At 65.4% G+C, this 16,516-nt stretch overlaps 6 protein-coding genes across 6 annotated transcripts; 3 read left to right on the forward strand and 3 right to left on the reverse strand.

The window, feature by feature from the left end:
- Positions 1-69: 69 nt before the first annotated feature.
- On the reverse strand, positions 70-2,362 carry MSC7 (meiotic recombination directing protein; the record flags this gene model as incomplete). The annotated part of the gene is made up of 8 exons (XM_076650415.1): positions 70-362; positions 432-628; positions 687-1,063; positions 1,122-1,205; positions 1,277-1,363; positions 1,419-1,741; positions 1,800-2,131; positions 2,187-2,362. 8 exons carry the CDS (start codon positions 2,360-2,362, stop codon positions 70-72), a joined length of 1,869 nt encoding a protein of 622 aa, XP_076504058.1.
- Positions 2,363-2,768: 406 nt separating this feature from the next.
- On the forward strand, positions 2,769-4,212 carry JCM10292_002984 (DASH complex subunit DUO1; the record flags this gene model as incomplete). The annotated part of the gene is made up of 4 exons (XM_076650416.1): positions 2,769-3,392; positions 3,477-3,596; positions 3,652-3,841; positions 3,965-4,212. The coding sequence occupies 4 exons, from the start codon at positions 2,769-2,771 to the stop codon at positions 4,210-4,212; spliced, it is 1,182 nt and encodes a 393-aa protein (XP_076504059.1).
- Positions 4,213-4,596: 384 nt separating this feature from the next.
- On the reverse strand, positions 4,597-5,528 carry JCM10292_002985 (Rab family GTPase; the record flags this gene model as incomplete). Its single annotated transcript, XM_076650417.1, has 4 exons — positions 4,597-4,721; positions 4,813-5,032; positions 5,140-5,227; positions 5,290-5,528. 4 exons carry the CDS (start codon positions 5,526-5,528, stop codon positions 4,597-4,599), a joined length of 672 nt encoding a protein of 223 aa, XP_076504060.1.
- A 420-nt stretch (positions 5,529-5,948) lies between these two features.
- On the forward strand, positions 5,949-8,752 carry JCM10292_002986 (RNA-binding protein; the record flags this gene model as incomplete). Its single annotated transcript, XM_076650418.1, has 7 exons — positions 5,949-6,447; positions 6,987-7,096; positions 7,203-7,307; positions 7,369-7,434; positions 7,505-7,573; positions 7,639-8,658; positions 8,726-8,752. The coding sequence occupies 7 exons, from the start codon at positions 5,949-5,951 to the stop codon at positions 8,750-8,752; spliced, it is 1,896 nt and encodes a 631-aa protein (XP_076504061.1).
- A 359-nt stretch (positions 8,753-9,111) lies between these two features.
- JCM10292_002987 (uncharacterized protein) lies at positions 9,112-10,631 on the reverse strand (the record flags this gene model as incomplete). The annotated part of the gene is made up of 5 exons (XM_076650419.1): positions 9,112-9,437; positions 9,504-9,714; positions 9,794-9,905; positions 9,981-10,107; positions 10,619-10,631. 5 exons carry the CDS (start codon positions 10,629-10,631, stop codon positions 9,112-9,114), a joined length of 789 nt encoding a protein of 262 aa, XP_076504062.1.
- A 1,078-nt stretch (positions 10,632-11,709) lies between these two features.
- Positions 11,710-16,457, forward strand: NEO1 (aminophospholipid-translocating P4-type ATPase NEO1; the record flags this gene model as incomplete). The annotated part of the gene is made up of 14 exons (XM_076650420.1): positions 11,710-12,369; positions 12,431-12,713; positions 12,773-13,643; positions 13,704-13,864; positions 13,928-14,035; positions 14,095-14,201; positions 14,261-14,936; positions 15,004-15,092; positions 15,162-15,351; positions 15,435-15,611; positions 15,677-15,849; positions 15,919-15,976; positions 16,035-16,238; positions 16,318-16,457. 14 exons carry the CDS (start codon positions 11,710-11,712, stop codon positions 16,455-16,457), a joined length of 3,897 nt encoding a protein of 1,298 aa, XP_076504063.1.
- Positions 16,458-16,516: the final 59 nt, after the last annotated feature.

The following is a 16,516-nucleotide window of genomic DNA, read 5'->3' on the forward strand; positions in this document are numbered from 1 at the left end:
CCGTCGTTCCACTGTAGCAGAGCGGCCAGCGCGCCCGGAGAGTGAAGTCGTGTCTAAGTTTCGCGTCGTCTATCGTGCCGAAACGAGACCCCAGATACCGCTGGCTCTGTCCCGTGCGTCGCGCCCGTACATGAGGCGCACGAGCCCGTTGACAAACGTCCAAGCACCTCGCCCGCTCTTGATCGGGTAGGCAAGGAGTGGAGGAATGCCCGTCTGGATCCAGCCGTGGAAGCGATCCTCGGTCACCGCCTTGAGGTTGCACAGCGAGCGGAGGCCCTCTGGACCAGCGAAACGACCTGCGTTGCCCGAGGCTTTGGCGCCGCCGAAGGGGAGAGACTGGTTGAGGTAGAACACGCCGAAGTCTGCACGAAAAAGTGCGATTTGCCTGGTCAGCCGGGAGTGCGTGGCGCGCAGGCAAGCGAGAAGCGCACCGTTCGAGCACACCATGCCACACTCGAGCCGGTCCATCACATAGCGGCACTCCTGCTGGCTTCTGCCGAAGACAGAGGCACCGAGACCGTACCGTGTCCCGTTCGCAAGCGCGACGGCCTCGTCGAGCGTGTCGTAGCGCATGACAGCCATGACGGGCGCGAAGATCTCCTTCTGCGCGATGGCCATCGAAGGGGTTCTGCGAGAAAGGTCGTCAGTCGACGTGAATGTCCCAAGCATAAGGAGGCACGACGCACACGTCGACCAGCAGGGTCGGCTGGAAGTAGTGTCCATCGCCAACAGCCTCCCTGCTCGCCCGCTTTCCACCGACCAGGCACCTCGCGCCCTCCTTCACCGCCTGCGCGATCAGGTTCTCGAGCTCGTCGAACAAGCGGTCCGAGATGATGGCGCCGACGTCGATCTGCTTCTCCGCCGCCTTGGGCGAGAGGAAGTCCCCAAGCTGGAGCGCGGCGATGCGCGGCTCCATCGTCGAGATGAACGTCTCGTAGAGGGACGAATGGACGAGGAAGCGCTCGATGCCGATGCAGTTCTGCCCGCCGGACTGGAAGACGCCGCGCATCCAGGTGTCGGCGAAATACTTAAGGTCGGCAGAAGGGCACAGGACGGCCGGGTCCTGCGCGAGCATGCATCAGTAAGTAGGCTACCGACGCCGCGAATTCAGGCTTGCTCACCTTTCCGCCAAGCTCAAGCAAGACAGGTGTGCCGACCTCGGCACCTTTGAGCGCGACCTTCTTGCCCACCTCTTCCGAGCCGATCTACGGACGAGACAGTCAGGACGCGACAGTCAGACCGATGACGAGGGCGACAAGCCGAGACGGAAACGTACGAATGTGATGTGCTTAATGCGAGTGTCGCCAGTAAGCGCTTCGACGCTATCCGGCAGCGTCAAGACAATCTGGACGAGGTCCGGGTCCTACAGGTCGAAGGCGTCAGACTTGATCGCACGTCTCGGAGGCTCAAGGCCGTACCTCTCCGCACGCTTCGAGACACTTCCGCACAGCGTCAATGTAGACCTGCGACGACCAGGCGACCTGCTCGCTTGGCTTAACGACGATGGCGTTGCCGGCCGCGAGCGATGCAATGATCGGGCCGAGAACGTTGTGGAACGGGTAGTTGTACGACACGAGCGCTGCGACAACGCCAAGCGGCTCGTACACGACCTTCGAGACCTTGTGCGCAAGGACGAGGTTTGTCGGGCGGGAGGAAGGCGAGAGGATTGATTCGCCGTTTGCGATGACCCAGCGAAGCTTTTCGCACGTGGTGAGGATCTCGCCAAACGCGGCGTCGACAACTGTGCGCACCAGCCGAGTCAGACGGGGCGAGAGACGGCCAGAGTCGAAAGAACGCACGCGTCTTTCCGCTGTCACGGCTTGCAATCTTGGAAAGCGCTTCTGCCTCGCGCACTGTCCACTCGAGCAGACTCCGCATGACCCTCCTCCTGCGTGCCCAGCTACTGTCCCTCCAGCCCTTCTGCGCCCCGACCGCCTTTCCGATCCGCTCGCGAATCTCGTTGGCATTGAGCGAGGGGAGTGTGCCGATGTGCTGCGCAGACGCGGGCGCGTAGCAGGTGATGTAAGAGCGAGAGCAGTCGTGCAGCTCGGTCGAGGCTGGCACAAGGGACGGGTCGGAACGGTGCGAAGCGATGGATGGGCGAGAGAGGGTGCGGCCGGTCCAGGAGGAGCTGCGGAAGCCATCCGGTCAGCGTTCGGGACCAGCCTGCAGCGCGTGTGACGCACCTGATCTCGACTGGCGGCGTCCAAGCGAAGTAGACTGCTCGCTCGGCAGCCGGGACGCGAAGGAAGCGAAACCACAGCCAGACCACGACAAGCGGTGCAGCACCTAGCGCGCAGCTGCGCACGACTGCTGGGTCCAAGAGACCCAGCAACGCGTCCAGCCTTGACCCGATTGTCATGCGGGCGCGCGACGAGAAGGAGAGCGCGCAGGCTGCGTCTCCGAAGTCGACGAGGCGGGCGTCAGAAATTCTGCGATATGTATATGCAACGCTGGAGTGAGCCAGCATGCACGGGCGTTTTGGCCGAGCGGTCTAAGGCGCTAGCTTAAGGTTACCTGTTAACCCGCTAGTCCGAAAGGGCGTGAGTTCGAATCTCACAGACGTCAATTACTTTTTGCAGCTCCGGGCGGGCGGCTGATCCCTTTTGGACGGGCTACTCACGTGGCCTCGCTGTGCTGCGCCTGTGCACTCTCAGCAGAGTAGCTTTAGAGAAGCAGCCGCACCCGCGACTTCATCGCTAGAACGCGTCGAGGCGCGTCTCGCTCGCTGCTCTTCTCCTTCGTCCTCCGCACGCTATCGCGCCGCGATGGACTCGCCAGTCTTCCCGACCCCAGGCTCGAGCTCCACAGCTGCGCTGCACCGCAACCTTGACCGCCTCTCACTCACCGACGACTCGGCCGCAGCCTCATCAACAACAGCCGGCTCCGGCGGCGCGGGCTTCCTCCAGGATGAGGACATGAGCCTGGCGCTCGCAGGCGGCGACGACTCGTTCGACTTTGTGCAGCCGCCTCTCGGTGCGGGGCAGGGCGGAAGAGGGGCGTCGGCCGGAGACGAGGAGGAAACGCTCCGCTTCGATGGTGGACCAGGCGCCGCATCTGAGGGCAAAGCGCCTGCGCCAGAAGCCGACGGGCTCTTCTTCGGCGGCTCGATGGCCAGCGCGCAAAGGGGCCCTTCGGCCTCGCAGCGGTTCGCGGGCGCTGCGGTCGGGTCGTCCGTCGCTGGTACCGCAGGGGTCGCCGCTGACGAGGTCATGCTGGATGGTGCGGTCGACGAGGAGGAGGACGACGGCGAGTCTGGGATGGAGGGGTATACGGAGGAGGAGCGGGAGCGGATTGTCCGACTGCGAGACGAGCGGGACGGGCTGAGGGGGATGAACCGCGTACTTGACGGAATGGTCGGCGCGCTGAGAGGGATGGAGGGCAAGATGCAGGTGCGTTGTGCTTGCACCATCTCGCCCAGGTCGCTGGCCGTCGTCCGCAGGAGTTGACGTGCACGTACCGGGCGACTCGAGCAGGCGTTTGAATCCACCATCTCGACCTCGCACGCCCTGCTCGACCTTTACAGCCGCATCGCCTCTCAAGCAGAGCACACAAAGGATTTGCTGCTGGATGGCGAGTGGGAAGGTGTCATGAAGGTGCGTCTTCTCGACTGTCCGCTGGGCTGCCACGCTGAGCCTTGCACGATGACAGGACTACGACCTTCTTGCCGCTCGCGAGGCCGAAGCTGAGGCGGCACGGCTCAGGGAGGAGCAGGAGGCGGAGGACGCGCGCCGACGAGCAGAAGAGGAAAGGCGGCGGGCGGAGGAGGAGGACGAGCGACGGAGGCGGGACGAGGAGGCAAGGCGGAACGCACCGCCCGGACGAGGGAGGGGTCGAGGACGTGCGTTTCTCCTACATCCTTTTCTGTGCTTTCGCGGGACGCCCGCACCGCTCGCCGAGCACTTCTGCCTCGTCTCGCACTAGGGAAGGAACTGACGGACTCTCTCTCGCCCTCTGCGCACAGTACGCGGCGTTCCCTCCTCCTCCGCTCTGCGCGGCGGCCTCTCCCGCGGTTCGAGCACGACCTCGCGCGGCCGCTCGCCCACCACGACGACCTCGACGTCGTTCTCGCCCACGTCGAACACGTCCGCGGCGTCGGGCATCCCGACGCGCGGCTCGGCGCCCGTCAGCGGCGTGAGGGGCGTGCGCGGGCTCAGGAGCAGGGTCGCGACTGCGGGCGCGCGGGGCAGGAGAGGGAGGGGAGGCGAGTAGCGGTAGAGTCGCGTCTGCACGAGAAGAGGGTATGTCCTGAGTGGGTCATGTTGTAATCGCTGTGCCCCCCCCCTGCTTGCACGGTGCGTGGGAGAGGTTGGAAGAGCGCGAGAGCTGCAGACTCTCGATCAGACGGGCGTGGTCTCGCATCCATAAACATTACGGTGACAAATCCTGCGGAGGCCGGACAAGCTAAGACAAACAACGCGGGCTGCTGAGTGCGAAGAAAGAGCGGTATATGGTGCAGAGACGGCGCGAGAAAACCGGCTGTAAGGCCGACTGGCACGAGAGGGCAGTGGGGGACAAAGAACAACAAGGCGGAACGGCGGGACAGAAACACTAATCGTGGCGGAGGTGCAGGACGCGCAGCGAGCGACAAAGCGCTCAGCACGCGCAGCCGTCGGTGAGGCTGCCGCCAGACCCTTGCTTGAGGTCGACGCCGCCGCGGCCGGCGAGGGAAGCGCCTGTGCGCGACTTTGCCGCGGGAGAGTCGATGGGCATGCGGTCCGCTGTGCGATCGTTGCAAGACCCTCATTAACCAGTGCACACAGAGCAAACCCTGGCCAGTGGCTCTGAACGAGGAGGACGCGCGTGACGCACCGATCGCCTTGAACATGTCCTCGACGCCCTCTGCGCTCTTTGCGCTCACTTCGCGGAACATGAGGCCCTCCTCGTCGGCAAACTTTTGCGCCTCTTCGGTCGAGACCTGGCGCTGCGAGTCGGCGAGGTCGAGCTTGTTGCCGGCGAGGCAGACGACGATCGAGGGGTCGGCTTGGCGCTGCAGCTCGGAGATCCACGCGCGCGCTTTCAGAAGCGAGGCCTGCGCGATGAGAGTCTCAGCGAGTGTCGTCAAGGTGCTTGCACGTGCATGAATGCTGGAGGGCGTGCGCCTCGCGAGCACACAAGAGAAGCAGACCAGCGACTCACGGCCGAGGTGATGTCGTACACGACGACGGCGGCGTGTGCGCTGCGGTAGTACATGGGCGCTAGCGACTTGTATCGCTCCTGGCCGGCCCTGCAGAGCAAGCGAGTCAGTGTGACCGTCTCGAGCAAGGTGTCGGATGGTCGTGGATTCACGTGTCCCAGATCTCGAACTTGACAAAGTTGCCGTCCTTGACGGGGACGGTCTGGGTGAGGAAGGCGGCGCCGATGGTCGACTCGCGGTAGTCGTCGAACTGGCCCTTGACAAACTGGAGGACGAGCGAGCTCTTTCCGACGGCCGACTCGCCGAGGAGGACGAGCTTGCGCGACGAGGTGATGGGCTGATGGGCGGGGACGGGCTGTGCGCCCGGTGCGGGTGCGCTCGACGAGGCCATGGTGCGGTCTGAGGCGAGGGGGAGCGGGCGAGACGACGAGGCGGTGCGAGAGTCGGCGGGTCAAGCAGGAGGTGGCGGAGGAGCGGCGCAGCTGTGCAGTTCGAGCAGTCTATGCGTGGGCAGCGGTGCGTGGCTCTCCTCGTGCGCAAGCTCTCCGACGATGTGCAAGCGGCAGAAGCACCGACGAAGCGGCGTCGTCGTCGTCGATGAGCAGGAGAGGGGGAAACCTTTGCCCAAGCCTTGTTTTTCCGTCCCCGCGCGCTAGAGTGCAGTTGTTGGGCTGTGGATGCGTACTATCACTTCTCCAACTCCAAGAGCTAGTCGACTTGTCCGGCCCCAACGGTGTCCTCCCCTTCCGGCTTTTTCGCGCCCTCGCTCTCTCTCCTCCGCACTTCTCGCTCTCCTCGCGTTCTCGAGGCCATGAGCGACCAGTACAACTACGCCGGCTACGGCGGCACCACGTACGGCGGCAGCAATAACGGCCAGGGCGGCTCGCCTCCGCGCGGCGGGCCAGGCGGGCCAGGAGGAGGAGGAGGATTCCAGGGCGGCCCGCAGCGCGGCTACGGCGGCGGCGCGGGCGGCGGAGGCGGGAGGAGGCCTGGCCCGTACGACGACCACCGCGGCGGCGGCGGCGGCGGAGGCGACTTTGGCCCGCGCGACGGCGGGTGGGGCGGGGCACGCGGAGGCGCGGGAGGGAGGAGGAGGAGCGCCAGCCCCGACTTTGGCCGCGGCGGTGGACGCGGTGGACCGCCCGGCAGGCGCTTCGACGGCCCCGGCGGCGGCGGCGGCTACGGCGGAGGGCGCGACGGTGGGTACGGCGGCGGACCGCCTCGCGGAGGACCAGGCGGAGGAGGGATGGGCATGGGCATGGGCGGGCCGGGCGACCGCGGCGCCCCCATCGGCAGGATGGATCTTGGCGGTGAGTCTTTCCCTCCGGTTCTCGCTCACTCAGTTCGGCTTGCGGAGGGCCTGGTCGAGCGATGCTTCGCAACGCGCCTTTCCTCCTCGACTCGCGCGTCTCGTTCGCGATCCTATCGAGCGACTGGCTGTGCCCGCGAGGTTGAGCACAGCGCTTCCAGTGAAGCAGGCCAAGCCGCAAGACGCGCGAAGCGGGACTCGGTGCGCAAGGGCAGGACAGGACAGAACAGGCAGACGAAGCGGGAGTGGCCCTCTTTCGAAGCTCGCGAACCTCCCAGCAAGATCGTCACCGCTGCGCTCGTTTACACGGGAGCGTTGTGACACGCTCACATGAGCGACCCTGGCGACACCGAGCAAGCGTCAAGCGTGCGAATGCGAGGCGAGCGCTTCCGCCGAGCGCAAAGCGGGCTCTCTTTATCTTCGCCTTGCGCACCAGGCAGCTTGACGAGCAGCATACGGACAGCACGCCGCCGGATCACGGAGCTCTGCGAAAGGAGGACTGACGCGAGCCCGCTCTCCTCTTCACGCGCATCTGCACAGACCCCTTCCGCCGCCGTGGCGAGCCGGGCGACCGCGACGAGTCCGAGGTCATCCGCCAGCGCGTAAATCGCGAGAGGCCGTGCCGCACGCTGTTCGTGCGCAACCTCAAGGTCAGTCTTGTCGTCGCATCGTGCGAATCCAGCTCGGAAGGCGCAAGGGCCTGCGAGGAATCGCTTTTCGCAGAGGACATGCTCTGACAGGACGTGCTCGTCGCAGTTCGGTCTCGTGCCGGAGGACGTGCGCCGCCCATTCGCCGAGATTGGTGACATCCGCACCTTCTTCGACCTAGTCGAGAAGCGCGCCATGGCGTTCATCACCTACGTGCGTCCACTCGCCCTCATTCGCGTTGAGGGTTGCTCGTACTGACCCAGAAGAGCGACAGTACGACGCCCGTGCGGCCATGATGGCCAAGGACCGCTTGCACAACTTCCCGCTTATGGGCCGTCCGGTACGCTGGACCTTTCCATCTCGCTGCTTCATGCTCTCGGGCTCACGCCACCGCCGCTCCGCGTCCTTAGATGGACGTGCACTATTCGCTGCCGCGCGACGCCGACCTCGCCCAGCCGTGTGACCGCGAAAAGGGCCAGGTGCGTCAAGCTGTTCGACCTTCTCCGAGACGCTCTCTCGCTGACAGCACGTGAACACCCCAAAGGGCACTCTCTCGATCGTGATCCGCAACGCACCGCCCGGCATGAATCCGTCGCCGAGCGAGCAGGAGATCTTCCAGCGCTTCGCCCCCTTCGGCGACATCAAGATCATCTTCCCCGACCCGCAACGCCCCGACATCAAGCTGATCGAGTATTTCGACTCGCGCGGCGCCGCAAAGGCCTACGACAACCTCAATGGCACGCCCTTCGCCGGCGGCGCGCTCGACCTCCACTTCGAGTGGGACAAGCCGGCGCCTGCCCCGCCTCCCATGGCGCAGGCGCCGCCGATGCCGAGCAACGGTGGGTTCGGCTACCAGCAGCCGGCGGTCAACGCGTTCGGCCAGCCCGTCGGTGGGTACGGTGCGCCTCCTCCGCCGGGAACTGCGACCGGGTACGGCTACGGCGGCGGCTCGACGCCCATCCCCGGCAGCGGCGGCGCGCCTCCTCCTCCTCCGCAGGGGCCGCCGCAGGGCGCACCGCCGCAAGCTCCCGGCGCGGCGTCGCACGGCGTCGAGCAGGCCAAGAAGATGCAGGACCTGCTCGCGTCGCTCGTGTCCAACCAGGGCCTCGTCGCCTCGCTCGCCAGCGGCGCTCAGCAGCAGCCGTACGGCGGCGCGCCGCCCGCTCCTGCACCCGCTGTCGTGCCCGGCGCGCCGGCCCTCAACCTCGGCTACCCGTCTTACGCACCGGCGGCCTCGTCCGCCCCGCCCGCACCCGCACCTGCGCCGCCCGTCGCGGCCGGCATGTCGCCGCTCCCGCCTGCGATTGGCAGTCCGCTCGGTGCAGCGGGCCTTCCCGCTGCAGTGACGAGCCTGCTCGCGCAGGCGGCCGGGCAGGCGCCCCCTCCGCCTCAGCAGCAGCAGCAGCAGCAGCAGTACGGTGGGTACTCGCCCCTCCCGCCTGCTGCAGGCGCGGGTGCGCCTCCTCCGCAGCCTCCGGCGGCCGCGACGGCCCCTGCTCAGGGACAGGCGGCCGGCGCAGAGGCAAGCGCGCCGGCGCAGGTGCAGGCGCTGTTGGCGCTCCTGGTACGTCGGATCGCGCTTCCCCTCAATCGGAGGGTCAATTTCTAATGTCTCGTTTTCGCTCGTACAGCAACAGCAAAAGGCGCAGCAGCAGTAGCTGGTCGGATTCGCCTCGACCGCCTTCTCCCCGTATTCTCTCGCCTTTCCACCGTCCTTCGCCGAGCGGCCGCTCGTCACCTAAGGGTAGGCGACACGAGCCGTCTACTTACGCTTTATTCCGTTTGCCCCGTCTACGTGCTGTCCCTCCTATCCCACCTCAACGCGGTTGTGCGCTATACCTAGGTCTCCAGCTCCCTGGGTCGTCTGTAACGACTGTACGGTTCCTCGCGTCCCTGTCGGTTGCCCATGCCTCTCGACATCAAGGAGTGACCGCGAGAAAGGCACAACGCATTGGTCGTTTTGTTGCAAGCGAGACACACGATACGAACGAGGACCGACTACACCTTGAGGCCTCGCCTAGTAGCGCCCGCCACGGCGGTCGTCGTAGCCGCCGCGCGAGTCGTAGCGGTCGCGGTCCGAGTAGCCGCGGCTCGAGCCGCCGCGGTCGTCGCCGCGCATCGGGATGGCGTACGCGCCGCGGTCGCGGTCGTCGTAGCCGCGCGACGAGCCGCCGTAGCGGTCGTCGTAGCGCCCGCCACCGCCGCGGCGGTCGTCGTAGCGGTCGTACCCGCCGCCGCGGTCGTAGCGGTCAGAGTCGCGCCCGCCGCCGCGCGAGCGCGGGTCGTACATCCGGTCGCCGTATCCGCCGCCGCCGTAGCCACCGCCGTACCCGCCGCCCTCGACTGTTTGCGCAAATCGAGCGAGTCAGTGCGCGAACGATAGGGAACATGCGAGGACAGAGAACGCACAGCGCTTGGGCGGGCCGTGGTACTGCCCGGGGGTCGGCGTGCGCGCGCGGCCACGGCGCGCCTTCTCGACGTTCATGGTGCGGCCCATGAGCTCGGTCGCGCTGAGGTTCGAGATGCACGCCTCGGCGTCCTCGGCCGTCTCCATCGTGACGAACGCAAAGCCGCGCGACTCCTTGGTGTGCGGGTCGCGCATGACCTGGACCTTCTGGATCTGCACGCGGGTAGACGCAGAGCGCGGGTGGTCAGTCGAGCAGTCCGGGCTGAGGAGGGAGAACCGAGACGAGACGTACGCGGCCGTGCTTGCCGAAGAGGTCCTCGAGGTCGCGCTCCTCGACGCGGAGCGAGAGGCCCGAGACGTGGAGGTTGTTGCCCGGGTTGCCACCGTCGTGGCGGTTGTCCGAGCTGTGGAGCGGTGCGGCAGACTTGCAGGTCAGTACGCATGTTTGCGGGTCGCGAGGAGAGAGGAAGGTGACGCACCGGCCACGGTCGCCGCCGTCGCGACGGTCACGCTCGTCGACGCGCATGGGCGAGCGCGAGCGGTCGCGGTCGCGGCGGGGCGAAGGGGAGCGGTTCGACTCGCCGGCGCCGTTGTTGTTGTACTCTGCTGGGTCGGGTGTGCAAAGAGGTGGAGGAGGAGAGGCGAGGGTTGGTAAGTCGGAATGCTCGTGCGTATGGGGCGTCAGGCGGGAGCCGTAGCCGAAGCCGGAGCCGGATCCGCGTTAGTTGCTGGGGAGGCGAGACGGGAGACGGAGACGAGCTGGTAGCTGAATCAAAGCCGAGGGATCGCACAATTGCCTCTACCGACTGCCGTGCGGACTGCTGATGCTCGTACTGCCGACACTCGTACCCTTCCGAGGCGCGGACAGGCGAAAGAAAGCGAGCCGAGAACCACATCCGAGTCGAGGCTGCCGCGTCGGCCAGGGCATCGCAGGTCGCAAGGACGGGCGGGTCCAGGCAGTGAGCACGCACAGGCGACCTTGAGTCGTCTCGCGTGCGCGCGCACGGCGGTGTGGGCTGGGCAAAGCGGAGCGAGGTGGGACCACGGCGACGAGACGCAACGGGGGGCTAAGGGCGGAGCGCAGAGGCGGAGGCGGTGGCGAGAGTGCTGCACGGACCTTGGTCTGCCATCGTCTGCGGTCCTGGGCTCGAGGCGGGAGGCGGGGGAGGAGCAACCCGACTGGGCGACCTCAGGGCCCAGGGGCTCACGACGCACCGCCAAGTCGTAACTCACTCTCGCCCTTCGCGCACGAGAGGAGCTGTACCCACATGCATGCTCGACGTGTTTGCATCACACAGCTTTCAGATAGGTCCGCTCGACATCGCGTGCTCCACTCCGGCTCTGGCTTATGCTCCTCCCAGGTCTGGTCGCACAGGCTCGTACTTTCCGCCCACACGCTCACCTGCACTGAGCTGGCTTCCAAGCTTGCAGTCGTCTTGGACGCGACGGGAAGTCATGCGCCAGCGCCGAGTACGATGCGCAGTCCACCCTCGCCGACTCTTCAGTCTGACTCCTGCAAGCTCGCCGCGCCAGCTGTTCCAAGGGCCCGGCTTCAACATCCGCAGCGGCAGATCAGAGCGCAACGACTCGAGAGTCTCATGCTTTCAAGTGATCGGCGAAGCGCTCGTAAATGAGGACCGCCTTCAGCGGGCTGCGGTCGCACCGGTGTTCTGCGAGCGTCAAGAGGTTGAGCCCAGCAAGCGGCGAGCAGCGCGGGCTAGGGCGACTCGATTAAGCCTTCACAAGCCTCGAGTCAACCTCAAGTCGAGCGTCGCAAGAAGAGGGAAGCGACGAGGAGCCGAAGCCGTTTCAGCCTGTCACCTGCACGCCATTTGCGCAGAGCCCGTGTTCAAGCAATGGCAGGTACTGAACCGCGAGCATCAAGGGAGCCCAACGAGGATGACACGCGACTTTGGCCCCGGCAATGATGAAGAGCGTGGAAGGGTGCAACAAGCTCGAAGCGTCATGCGGGACGAGTGCCACAGAATTGACGCAAAGCTGGACAGGTATCCTGCGTTCTAAAGGGCAGAGCAGAGGCAAAGAGCGAGAGAGCGGTATTCGGACGGAGCCAAGGAGCGAGCGACAGCAGCACGAGTCCTCGCGCTTCCCTCGCATCCCGCACTCGGCTGTGGCCTCTGTGAACCAGCCAGAGCTCGACCAAGTCGCTCCTCGAGGCGCTGCAGCCCCGCCCTCGCCGTCCCCGCGTCGATGCCCGCTCCTCGTCCTCGTCGAGCTGCCAGCGACCCGGACTCGTCCCCGCCATCGCCCTCGAACCCGCCGAGCCCCGTCACCAACGCCGACGTGCCCCTCTTGCGCCTCAGCCCCGCCCCGACCCCGACCGCGTCCCCGCGCGCGCCCGCCGCGCACCCGTCGACCCCACTTCGCTCGGCTGGCATGCCCACGCCGCGCTCGACGTCCGCCAGCCAGGCTTCCGAGCGCACGGGCCGGGCAGGCTCGTCCCTCGGGCAGTACCGCAGCGCGGGCAACCTCCGCTCGAGCGGGCTCAGCGGGTCCTCGCGCGGCGCAGGGACTAGCGGCGCGAGCGGCTTCCCTCGAGGCATCGGCGGCTCGTCGGCGGGGCGCTCGGCCTATGCAGAGAGCAGTACGGGCACGGCCGTGACGGGCACGGACGCGGATGCCGCGAGCGAGGGCGACTTGCTCCTCGGCGGGAGCGCGAGTGGCAGCGCTCGCGGCTCTCTTGGACGGAACGGCGGCAGGAGCGCGGGCAAGAGCTCGCGCGGAGGTGCGAGAGATACGATTATTGGCATGGGCGGGAGAGGGGAGAGCGACGGAGAATTCGACGAGGGCTGGGCGACTGGGCTCGAGGCGGAAGAGGAGGAGATTAGCCTGCTGGGCGGTGCGGGCAAGGTGCGTTCCCCTGTGACTCATCCAGCCGACTTTCTATTAAGCTCACTCTCACCCCTCGCAGGACCGCCACCCGCTTCCGCCTGGGCCGAACAAGCGCAAGCGACTGTCCGTTGCCCGACTCTTCTCTCTTTCCACGCCACCTTCGCAAAAGCCGCGCACGATCCCGCTCAACGAGCCGGCGAGCAAGCGCAAAAAGTCTCCCTTTCCGCCCAACATCGTCAAGAACCAGAAGTACAACATCGTCACGTTCATCCCGCTCGTGCTGTACGAGCAGTTCAAGTTCTTCTACAACCTCTACTTCCTACTCGTCGCGCTCTCGCAATTCGTTCCTGCACTACGCATCGGTACGTTCAATCTCGTCGATGAGCGCACGGGGGACCAACCTGACGTTGCTTGAGGACAGGCTTCCTCGCAACCTACATTGTCCCACTTGCTTTTGTCCTCCTCGTCACGATCGGTAAGGAGGCCTATGACGACTACAAGCGGTACTTGCGCGACCGCTCGGCCAATTCTGCACTCTACAGCCGCCTGGACCGCACCGCGAGCTCGACGCCGCACTCGCACCACGCGTCGTCGTCTGCGCCGCTCAAGCCGACGCCGTCGTCCAACCTGCGCGTCGGCGACCTCGTCTACCTCGAAAAGAACGACCGCGTGCCGGCCGACATCCTCCTCCTGCGCACGTCGGACCCGAGCGGGACGTGCTTTGTCCGCACCGACCAGCTCGACGGCGAGACCGACTGGAAGCTGCGCGTCGCCGTCGAGCGCACGCAGAGCCTCCGAGGGGGCGACGCCGCGCTGCTCGAGTGCGAGGGAGAGGTGTATGCCGACCCGCCGACCAAGGACATCCACACGTTTGTCGGCACCCTCACGCTGCGGTCGACTCCCGCTGCTGGAGACGCAGGCGTCGACAACGACGGTGACGGCGGGCAAAGCGGACAGGCGCAGGGCGATGTCGAGGACGAGCTCGTCGCGAGTTACCCGGTCGAGCCCTTGACGGCGGAGAACATGCTCTGGGCCAACACGGTCCTCGCCGCCGGCAACGCGGTCGGCCTCGTCGTCTACACGGGGCGCGAGACGCGCGCCGTGATGAACACGAGCCAGCCGGGGACCAAGGTCGGCCTGCTCGACCACGAGATCAACCGGCTCGCAAAGATCCTGTGCGCCGTCACGTTTGCGCTCAGCGTCATCCTCGTCGCGCTCAACGGGTTCAGGGGCCACTGGTGGGTGTACGTCTTCCGGTTCTTGATACTCTTCTCGAGCATCATCCCCATCTCGTGCGTTGCCTCTCCGCTCTCTCGCGAGTACGGCAAGCGCGCTGACGCCGCGAGCGACAGGCTCCGCGTCAACCTCGACATGGGCAAGACGGTCTACGCGCACCAGATCATGCACGATACCGAGATCCCCGACACGATTGTGCGCACGTCGACGTTGCCCGAGGAGCTCGGGCGCATCGAGTACCTCTTGAGCGACAAGACGGGCACGCTCACGCAGAACGGTGCGCACCTCTCTCCCTCTGTTGTTCGCCTCGTGCGACTAACGGCTGTGTGGTGAAATGCAGAAATGGAGCTCAAGAAACTCCACCTGGGCACAATGAGCTACGGCGTCGACTCGATGGACGAGGTTGCTCACCAACTCGCGACAGCGCTCGGCGAGGAGAAGGCAGTCGGTGCGCCCTCTTCAAGCAGATTGACGCAGGCGCGTTGATGCTGACGAGCCTATTCACAGCGGCGAACAATTTGACGACCGGTGTCGCGCTCGCGGCTACGAGGGGTCGTAGGGACATGAGCTCGAGGGTAAAGGATCTCGTGCTCGCGCTCGGCCTGTGTCACAACGTGCGTGCTGTATGCTGAGCTCACCCTCGGTGCCAGTGCTGACGCTCGCGATCCTGCAGGTCACGCCAGTCGTCGACGAGGGCGACGGCTCAATCACGTATCAGGCATCTTCGCCGGACGAAGTCGCCATCGTCCGCTTCACTGAGTCTGTCGGCCTCACGCTCTCGGCGCGCGACCGCGTCTCGATCTCGGTCCGCACCGCCGCGGGACAGACGCTCTCGTTCGACGTCCTCGAGATCTTCCCCTTCACCTCCGAGTCGAAGCGCATGGGCATCGTCGTGCGCGACCGACAGTCGGGCGAGATCACCTTCTACCAAAAGGGCGCCGACGTCGTCATGGCACGCATTGTCGCGTACAACGACTGGCTCGAAGAAGAGTGTGGCAACATGGCGCGCGAGGGCCTGCGCACGCTCGTCATGGCGCGCAAGCGCCTCACGGAAGAGACGTGGCGCGCGTTCGAGGAGGCGTACCGCGACGCGCGCGTCTCGCTCGGCGACCGCAACGCCGCGAGCGCGCGCGTCATTGCCGAGTATCTCGAGCGCGACCTCGAGCTCCTCGGCGTGACAGGCGTCGAGGACAAGCTGCAGGACGACGTCAAGATGACGATTGAGCTGCTCCGCAATGCCGGCATCAAGATCTGGATGCTCACGGGCGACAAGATCGAGACGGCGACGTGCATCGCCATTTCGACAAAGCTGGTCAGCCGCGGGCAGTACATCCACCAGATTGCCAAGCGTGCGTGCCGCATTACTCACTGAGGACCGGAACTAGCGCGGCTGACCCGCTGAGCCACTCGTCGCAGTCAAATCGCCGGCAGAAGCGCGCGACCAGCTCGAATTCCTCCAGAGCAAGCTCGACTGCTGCCTCGTCATCGACGGCGAGTCGTTGCAGGTAAGCCCGCATCATCTCACGAGGTCGGCCCATCACATGATCTGGCTGCTGACGCTGGCCATTGTGCAGCTGTGCATCGAGCACTTCCGAGATGACTTCATCCAGCTGACGACGCAGCTCTCGGCCGTCGTCGCATGCCGATGCTCGCCGACGCAGAAAGCCGACGTTGCGCGCCTCATTCGTGCCTACACGAAGAAGCGCGTGTGCTGCATCGGCGACGGAGGAAACGACGTCTCGATGATCCAGGCAGCCGATGTCGGTGCGTCGACCTTTCGGGCTACGCTTGGCCGCGACTTAAATTCATGAAGTTGTGCTGATAGAGCGCCGTCGTGTTGTGCACAGGCGTTGGCATCGTCGGCAAGGAGGGACGGCAAGCCTCGCTCGCAGCCGACTTCTCGGTCAACCAGTTCAGCTACTTGACCAAGCTACTCGTCTGGCATGGTCGCAACTCGTACAAGCGCAGCGCCAAGCTCGCTCAGTTTGTCATCCACCGTGGCTTGATCATCTCGGTCATTCAGGGTGAGCCCACTGCTGCAGCAATTCGCAGCGCTCGACTGACCGCGTCTTCTCTCTTCTCGACACAGCCGTCTTCTCCGCGGTCTTCTACTTCTCGCCCATTGCTATCTACCAGGGCTGGCTCATGGTTGGCTACGCCACGGCGTATACGATGCTTCCCGTCTTCTCGCTCGTACTAGACCGCGATGTCAACGAGGACGTCGCGCTGCTCTACCCCGAGCTGTACAAGGAGCTTACCAAGGTTGGTGCCGGGATATCCTGACTACGACCATGCGCGGCTTGCTCACCGCGACTCCTTCCCGCCACGCAGGGTCGCAGCCTGTCGTACAAGACGTTCTTCACGTGGCTCATGATCTCGATCTACCAAGGTGCGCCGGACTGCGTGCGCGCACTTCGGCATCCAGCTGAGCTCGCTCACTTGTGCAGGTGGCGCCATCATGCTCGCCTCGCTTGTCCTGTTCGAGTCCGACTTCCTCAACATCGTCTCGATCTCGTTCTCGGCGCTCGTGCTCAATGAGCTCGTCATGGTCGCCGTCGAAATCACGACCTGGCACGTTCTGATGATTGTCAGCGAGGTGTTTACCCTCGCGCTCTATGTCGTCAGCATCCTCTTCTTGCCAGAGTACTTCGGTGCGTCGTTTTCGCACTTACATCGAACTCTACTGCTCATCCGTAGACTGTTGACTGACCCGTCCTCGTACTGGCGCAGACCTCGCCTTTGTCCTCTCCCCCGCCTTCGTCTGGAAGGTCCTTCTCATCGTCGCTATCTCGGCAGCGCCGCTGTGGGTCATCAAGTACCTCAAGGGCAAGCTCGCGCCGACGCAATACGCCAAGCTGCGCGACTTCTGAGCTGCAGTCCAGCGCCTGTACATGCGTCTCCGACGTCGTAGAGTGTTCATGCGAGCAGT

The sequence above is a fragment of the Rhodotorula paludigena genome, assembly GCF_050403205.1.
Source record: "Rhodotorula paludigena JCM10292 DNA, Rt_paludigena_JCM10292v1_ctg35, whole genome shotgun sequence".
Taxonomy (NCBI): Eukaryota; Fungi; Basidiomycota; class Microbotryomycetes; order Sporidiobolales; family Sporidiobolaceae; genus Rhodotorula; species Rhodotorula paludigena.